Genomic DNA, 9,477 nt, shown 5'->3' on the forward strand with positions numbered 1-9,477 from the left:
ATATATATATATATATATATATATATATACGCACACATACTTCAAGTGGGTTTCTCGTCATTGTGAATAATTCTATTTTGGACTAAAGCAAGATTTTACACTTATGAATTCCCATACAAAAAAAAGAGGGTCCAACTTTTCCATGCACGTTTGTGTAAAATAAAATGCAGGTGCAGAAAAAAATCACATTCAGTACAGAATGTGTATTATTTTAAAATCTGGTCAGATATCTTGGCAAATTTTGAATAAAAAACAGAACATTTACTTTCTTTTAAAGATGCCAGTATCTTTAAAATAACATGATTCCTAATAACATGCATCAAACAAAATACTCTCAATATTGAAGTTTATTTCACTGACTGCTGTTTGCGGTCACCTCTATATTTTACATAGAAAATGAATGATTTTACCCAACTTTTTGGGAAGTTCTTTACACTGAGTGCTGTAACAGCCAAAAATATAAAATCATTCAACATTATGCAGGGTTTCAGTGCAATAGTCCACAATCCTTAGATTACCTATGATAAATACTATTTCAAATAACTCCAGGAATTTCACCTCCAATTCAAAACAACTAGTACAATTATTTATGTCACCCCTAAAGATAAGCCTTCCTTGCTCTAGACAGTAGACACAAACACAAAGTCAAACTGGTACAAGCCACCAAAATAGAGCCATTGTTATGTAACCTCTACTTAAGCAAAAGGATTACTCGATACTTACCACCTTTCTGTACCTGGTTATTAACAATGGGCAGAACACCTACACAAAAATTACCCAACTATAATATACTATAGATAAACTAAACTAGTTATAAAATAATAAGCAAACAGTTAATTAAGTTAAGAAAAATTTATAGAAGTTCACCTGTAATGTTTTACTGAGATTTTAAAAAATAATTGTTTTGTTTCTTAAAACTAAGAAAGGAACTATTTTAATGAAATTAAAGGTTAATTGTTTGGTAGTTAAGGGTCTAGAATTTATTTCAGTCCCATAATAAACAACTGGTTTCTTTTATAAGAAAAACAAAATCTATGTACACCAGTAATACAGTAACGGGTATTCAAAAAAAAAAAAAAGATAAGTTGTGATGCTCTCAGATAAACTGATTTCCATGCAAGTATTGGACAGGTCTGCTAATAACAACAGGGTTGAACAGAAAAACTGCTTAGTTATCCAAATCTGAAAAGTTGAGTTAAGTTTTAAGCTGAGCAAGAAATAAACAGACTTGATACCTTTAAGATAAAGTGAGACAATCTTTATTAATCAAACAACCAAAAAAAATTTGTGTACTTTTTATTGAATAGTGTGTTGTACTGCAGTTTTCTTCCTTCAAGATAAAACTTGTGAAAAACTAAACACCAAATAAATCTGCCAAAAACAGCAAGGTTTTATATCTTTCACAATTGTATTAACATGTTACCAATAACTCTCTCATAGCATTTGCTGCCTGTGACATACCAATATCACCAACTAAAAGACATCACCACATTTTTGTAGGAAAAGAAGGGGGGGATATCTGATATGAGAAAGAGACAAGGACACACTAAAACTGAAAAACCTTAAATTTCAAACTGTGCAGAAACAACTACACTAATAATTCAGTAACTTCTAAATCACTAAAAATGGTTGAAATGTACATGATGTACGAAACATGATATACCTGTATATCACAATGTTTCAAACAATATCCACAAGTTACCATATTGAACATATATTAACTGTTATAAATGGTTTAAGTATTATAATCCTGGTCTATATTCTTGGTCTAATTTTTATTCTCTTGATGTATTCTTCCTCTATACTTAACTATACTTAACTGCTTCATATGGCTCTTGTTATTTAAACATGAGGGAATCCTCAATAGCTGTGGCACTTGAAATTCTTTAGGGCAGGATTGGAGTAAATTAATCTATCAGACCTTTTTTATCTTTTTTTATAAGCTATATTTTTGTGCATCAGCAATACCAAGTGTGGGTCGCATGTATACACAATTCTATTTTATTACTCATCAGGATCTCTACCAGCCTACCCTCAAGTTGAAATTCTGTTAGACAGGATTAGAATAAATTAATCTATGAGACCTTGAGCATGGTCAAATACATCAGTTGAAAGCGTTTGACAATCCTGAGACCAAAACTGTAATTATATCTCAAATCGGTCAAGAAATTATGAAGTTATGAACTAAAAGCTTGTACTTGAAAAAAAAAACCTCGGAGCCATTCTGTGAGCCAGTAGGCCACGGCTAAAAATTAACAAGTAAAATAAAAATGAAAATGTTGGTTCAATTACATACAATAAAATAGGCCTAACATACCAGTAAAAATAGTAATTTTCATATGATGCAATCACAATATAAAACTTCAAAGGTTACAATATATCAATAAGCAGATTATATTATTCTTGGTTTTATACAGGTTATACACCATATACAAGTAAGTTAACATCTTTCCTAAATTGAAAATGTATTTCCAATAATACCTCCACTGACACTTATAGCTATTATTCAAGCACCAGGGCTTCTTCTTCTTTGCCCATCTAAGCATTAGTCTGACTTTTTCTCACTTGCTCCAGTCTTTTATATCTCACTCAGTTGCCCTTGGTGACATTTGTCTCATGATACTTTCCACCTATGTCAATGCGCCCTCTATCTTTGTACTATATATAAGCACCTCATTCAGATAATTTTATAACTTTTTCGAGACTGATACTATCGCAGTCTCTTACACCAGCTCTTAGTGGGACAGAAGGGCAGAAAAGTGTCAGTGTAGGTAAGCATTATTGGAAATAAATTTCCAAACCACGAAAATGTTAACTTACAAAACATACCTCAGCTGCCACTTATAGCTAAAATCCCACACTGAGAAGGTGTAGGAGCTGGTGAGGGCATTATCCATACAGAAAGCATCTGCATAGGTCATGGGTGTACCAAGATAAAAATGGTACCCGAGTGTTGGAACCATACTACATCCAGAATAGGTATGCTCTTCACCCTGAACTTAGTTCATGTATCAAGGGTGGAATTGTACTTGAGTAATCCTCACTACAGGCCAGCTCTAACCAGACAGCCGAGGTTCCACTACTCAGGATTGGAATTAAGGGGTCTTGGTCTCTATATCCCACATTGGTGGCTATGGCAATTGGACCACAATGTTATATAAAGATATACTTTTCACTGAATCCCAACCTGTAGCCATAGAGTAATGCATTCCAAACTCCCGGAATCATGACAAGAAGGTAAGCAACACCTAAGTAAACAAACCTTCACCTCCATCTGAAGAAGCCCAAAAAGCAACACCCCAGGCTTGAAATGATAGGATCGTGTATAACTTATTCAACCAAAGGAATAGAACTCATTTGGTCTGAAATTATGAACATTCATCCTCACTCCCCAACCAAGTGGGCAAGGAGCCTTCCACTTGCCCTCGGAATTATGGGAAGGATGTGGAACAATTGTGCTCAACCAAGGACCCAGGATGGGACCACTCCACATTTGGAATTATGAGGAGATAGTGGACCTCCTTCTATGAACAATATACTGCTATACTAAACTGATATTGACAAAAAAGAAGGGCCATGCACACCCCAACCGGATAGCGAGCATCAAATTTTAACTGATATTACAAGTAGGCTCCCACGTAGGCTGGCATTGCACTACCAACATCAGGGAAAAAACATCCAGAAAACTGGGTAGGAGAGTCCCCAACTTTGCCCTCTTCTACAAGACTGAAGGACTTCACTTCAACACTCTGGAGGAAAATGCTCTGTCCACCACCAAAACAGCACAAATCACTCTGACCACTGATGTCTATAGGTTAGCAGCCACAAAAAATAAGCTTGCAGGTAAAGGGGATACATGGCATATAAGAGTCGGGTCACAAACAGGTGTAGAGAAATAACACGTAATCTGAATCTACCTGTTAGAGTATGTAGTTGCGATAATCGAACAGTAGTCAATAAAGCCACCGTAAACAATGGCAATTGTGGAAGATGCAAAAACCTCTGTCAAAGAGCCAAGTGATTGGGAAAAGTTCAACCTACTCTCAATATAACAGTGCTGATATGAATGTCATTACCTTTGAGAAGAGTGACTTTCAGACTAAGCAGAAACTGAGCCAGATACATGTCAACCTTAGAAATTAAACCTCAATGCTGTGTGAAAGACATTATAACCTCTATGACAGAAGCTTAACTTTCTGGATAGCTGGGTGCACCAGATCTGATCATGGCTGCTTCAAAAGAGAGAGCCTAAAAAGAAATGGAAGAGTTGAACACACCGGAAGGTACCACAGAAGCAGAAACCTGGGTGTAGCCAGCAATCTGGTGCAATCATCAGGATTCAATGGTTTGGAACAAATCATATTTCGAACCCTGGATAACATAAGAAATGGAGAGAAGGTTAAGAGTGGTAATCCCATCCTGTCCAGATGGAAAGCATCTATTGCCAAGGCCCAAAGATGAAGTACTGGAGACCAAATAGTCAGTAGTTGGGTGATCCAATGAGAGGCCAACCCACCAATTAGCTGTAAAATGAGAGGCAATCCAACTGAACCATGCAATTCAACATCTATTCTGTCGGGAGAATCTGTTTGGATTGAGACAAATGACATGCTACCGCAGGCATCACCTGTGGAACAAGCTAGAAGGATAAGATTAGTCCAGAGAAAGGATGTCCAAAATTCGAAAATAGTGTGTAACTATTATAACCACAATAATAAATACAATAATAATAATAATAATATTGATGAGTCTGATATAAGTCAGTCTCTTAGACTGAGAGATGAGATGAAAAATAAAAAATACCCAGACTGATGACATATTTCTTTGATGAGAAACATAAGACACCAATGCAGAATAGTAGAGTGAAGTCTGACAATTCACCTCTTAAGAAGCCCAGATCATGAGACCTTACCTGTTGAAGAGCAAGAAGGCCAAAAACACTGTGTAGGGAATCCTCGTCATCCGTGCATATTCTGGAATTCCTGATTATTGGTATAGGTATCCCATCTCTGAAGCAAGGCATCCACGAAGAGAATGGAACTTTGGACGAGGTGGCAGTAGAAGAACTCAATTTGTAGTAGCATCCCAGCTTATCCACCCCCCTCCCTGAGATCGAAAAAAATGATCCAGACTAAGGAAACTGGGGAAACCAGGAAACAGATGTGTACGATCCTTGGTCGCTTACATGGAATAATTACAAACTTGTTCATAATTCAGTTCTTGAAGTACAACATGTCACAAATTACTATTTGTATTTAATACACCTATACATATCCAGTTAGCACATGTCCAATTGCATACATCCTTTCAATATTGCATTTTGGGCAATTCTTCATATGTGAATAATGTTTTTAAAATATAACTTTCTTACTTCTTATGTGCATACAATTTCAGATCTTTTTATTGAGTGTATAAAAAGCATACTTCTTAATATGCCAGGTTGATTACTGCTGCAATCTCAAAATCAAGCAAGTTTAATGTCTTATAAAATATACATACACCAATTTCAATAACTCCTCTGTCTTTCTCACTTAAAAAAGTAAAAAATGCCACATCTCAGTTGGCCGAAAAACTTGTGTTGTGAAATATTTTCTTAAACATTGTGGTTACTTTTTTTCTCAATATATGACTTTAATTTTGCTTCAGCCAACCCACGAATTTTGTTGTAAGAGAAACAAGTGTGGACACTTACTATCATTCATTACTTTGTTAGCATAAACTGTTTTTAATATTAATTAGTCTGATCAATGTGGTAGTTAAAGAAACACAATGAACATTAACCCTTTGAGTGCATAATTAAATTTAAGGTGAGTTCTCAAAGTGTCAGTTATCAACTAAAAAATGAAACTTAGAATTGGACCTTTTTAGTACTTTTTCAATATGAAAATCCACTTGTTGCACTTTTGCTTGGGAATGTATGCATTCACGGTACTAAGGTGAGAAATTCAAGGATGTTTGAGTAACCTGATTGTTGCACTAAAAGGAAATGTTTTTGTGACATTGTTGGATAAATCCACTTGTCACACTAAAAGGCTATAAATGTGTGAAATCAGTTAAATCTGATTATAGCATCCAAAGGGTTGAAAAAGTGATAAAAAGTTTCCTTACAAAAGTGATTACATTTAATTTTTCTAAATCCTACAACTCCCACTTCCAGTCAGTAAGAATACTTAAATGTAACTTTTCTTCACTTTTATATTTATCAATCAACCACTAACAGATAACTAAGTGTATATGATTATAAATGTTATTACAAAGTACAGCTGTCTTATTCTTTATAATTGACATCAAGCTCACTTTTTGTTTACTTTCTTTTTCAAATGAAATTTTTGGAAAATCACAAAATCTACGACTTCAAATCCAAAAGAAATAATGATGAGAAACTGTGGTACATAATATAAATGAAGCAAAAATAAATAGTTTTATCTAAATAAAATTTAACGATGGTTTAGAAGATGTTTGATGGTACATCATTTCAGACCATAGCTCAATTAGAAAAACAATAACTTAACTTGGGCATGAGAATGATAATTATTTGTGTATATGTGTGTAGTGCTAATATTCTGTTAAATATATCAGTAAGTTAAATCACTTGATAATAGTATTTTCTCAAACAAGCAGAATTATCATTTCTTGACTTTAAACTATAAAACATTGTTCCTTGTTAATAATGCTTGGAGACGGGTTAAATGGGTGATGAAGAAAAACTTTAATATAAGTTTAACATTATAAGTTTAGCATTATTAGTCTCAAAGTGAGTTCCTCGTCATCGAAATTGTTCCTTGTTGTTCCTAAAGTTTCTTGAAAACTTTTCAAAGGAATAGTGCATAAAAGAAAAAAAAAACTTACAAATTTGGAAACAAATGGGTTATTAATAATTTTTTACTTAAGTATAAATTATGTAGTTTAAAAAAAATACTGATAAATCAAGGAGACTGGCATGTAAAATGCATATAAACAATATGTATGAAAATCAAATATTTATTAACTATACTTAAAAACCTGTTTGAATAACTTACAATTTTTCCAGTAACTGAAAGGTAGCTTCTTGACGAAATGAGTCTTTAGGGTCCAAGTCTTTAATTTTCCGAGCTAATTCCCTCACACCATACGAAAGTTTATTATACCTTATAAACAATTAAAACAAAAACAAATTAAGTTCACCTAACATTAATCAAGTTTAAAAGTACTTAAACAAGCAAAGTGAAGTCAGCCAAACAAAAGACTAAATACCAACATAACTATATGTAATCTTTGGTATCTACATAGCAATGTAACAAAAAATGTAAAAAAAACTATTTCAGCATAAACCACATCATTAATTTAACTATTCTAGGAAAGACATAATTTTGACTAAGAACATGACCAAAGTTTTTTAATATTACCCTTAATATTCAAGCCACAATTATGAACCTTCATACATATTCAAATATCAAAGCTTATAATTGTTTTGATCATCTTAAACAATTATAGTTCCTTTGCACTTCAGGAGAAACACAAGGAAACTGTTTCAGTATGTTGTCATTGTTAATACTATTCTTGGGGAAATGCAGATCCCAGAACCTACATAGCTTTATACCATACAGACGAAGTCCTCAAGCCTTTTGCTACACCAAGATCTTTTGTCCTCTTTCTAAAAATAACATTTTCCTTACAATAATTTATAAATGTCTATAATCTTAGTACATTAATTTTTCTTTTTTTTCAACAAAGACACTTATTTCACATTCTTAACAACTCACTATGTCTAAGAATTTTTCTGAATCAAAAGAGCAACAGGGACTCGTGGTAAGTACAAAGTATTCAAAAGAACATAACATCATAAGCAAATTGAGATAGCTTTCCAAAGAATTTCACAAGTTAGACATAAAATAACACTTATTATTACCATTCTCTTCCTTTTCAGCCATAGGAATCTTTGTAATTAACTTCTAAGCAACAGCTTTCAGACAAAGTAGATCGCCATAACTCAAAGAAAATGTAGCAAGTTCTTTGGGTAATCAGGAAATTTCCCCACTGTATTATTTCTTTTTTGTCTTTTCAATACAATTTCAGATATATCTCATCAGGACCAAAAATTTAAAAAGTTAACTTTTTATTTTTAAAACAACCCTATCAAAATACTGCCATTATGATTTTTCATTAATATTTCTGATTAATTCAAGGTTTTCCGACTTAATCAATTAGTAGCATGACTCATGAATAAGTCAACTAATCAAAAGTAGTGTTTATGATTATTACTATTTTTGATTATTCCAATTATCAATCTCCTGCGAATAATCAATTAGTTCAATGTTATCAGTTAATGAGCCTAACAATCAACTGATTATCAAATTCTACTAATTATCTAGCTTTAGTTAGTATTATAAAGTTATGAAATGTTTTTCCTAGGATGTGGTGTGCAGTTATTTTAGATATTTATTAGAAAAGTATATGCAAAAAAAAAATAGCCAGTTAATAGTGAAAGTTCCAAATGAGTTAATCCCAAATGCTAAAACTGAGATATAATAATACAGCTTAAGTAAAAATTAACAGTTATCAAAAAACTATAATTATATAAACACCTGTAACTGCAAACTACCTTCATCCAGTTCAACTTAGCTAAACAAATTGGTTAAGTGAGGGTTCTACTAAACCCCAAAATGTAATGAAATGTAAATAATAAACACTGCAGTGTAACAAGTTGGAATTGATAACTATTAACTAAAACATTATTGAATATTTTCATGAATAAATTATGCCACTAAAATGGATGTAAGTGTCAATGAATAAAGAAATAAAAGAAATACATGCCATGTTCTTCCAATGATAATGAATATTGCACCAAGAAGAATGTAATTTATTTAAGCAAGTTAAAAATTATGCCTTTTAGGGTTTAAGATACCATGAGATTTATGTTGGTATTTTGATTCCTCAGTGTAACATCCTAATTTCTTAAAAATAACTTCATCCCATTCTAAGTCGATTGCATTTCAGTTTTCATTTTCTTGTTCATTTGGTTATACTTTGGCATTTAGTAGTACAATTCCCTTACATTTGTGTGTTTAGGAGACCTGTGTTTGTGTTCTTATGTAACCTGCCTTTTCCTTATTTATTAAAAATTTTTTTATCCCATTGTAAATAAATTACATCTCATTTTTCCAATTAATTCCATTTTGGTGTAAAATAACTCCATTTCATTACATTTTAGTGTTTAGTAGTTCCAATGCATTACATTTCCTAACATTTCAGTATTTATGAAACCCTCACTACGTGTCTCACTGGTGATAAAAAATACTAGTCCATCCCTAAATATGCATGTAAAGAATTTACACCTAATTTAATTTTTACATGCATCCATTTTTGTTATTTTTCGGATTTTACTATTTAATTATTCCAAATTGTATTCATATTTACTACTGAATAGCATTACAAAGCTTAAAGTTGTAGAAAACGTAAAAAAAAAAAAAATAATTAACTTTAGTTCGATTATACTAC

At 32.5% G+C, this 9,477-nt stretch overlaps 1 protein-coding gene across 1 annotated transcript in view; it reads right to left on the reverse strand.

Moving 5' to 3' along the window:
- Positions 1-9,477, reverse strand: part of LOC106460132 (U3 small nucleolar ribonucleoprotein protein IMP3-like) — a 36,622-nt gene that overhangs the window by 26,169 nt on the left and 976 nt on the right. The window contains exon 2 of the mRNA XM_013919814.2: positions 7,020-7,127. Within this exon, the coding sequence (XP_013775268.1) occupies positions 7,020-7,127 (108 nt within the window). The remainder of the gene's footprint in view (positions 1-7,019; positions 7,128-9,477) is intronic.

Source organism: Limulus polyphemus, unplaced genomic scaffold (assembly GCF_000517525.1).
Source record: "Limulus polyphemus unplaced genomic scaffold, Limulus_polyphemus-2.1.2 Scaffold715, whole genome shotgun sequence".
Taxonomy (NCBI): domain Eukaryota; kingdom Metazoa; phylum Arthropoda; class Merostomata; order Xiphosura; family Limulidae; genus Limulus; species Limulus polyphemus.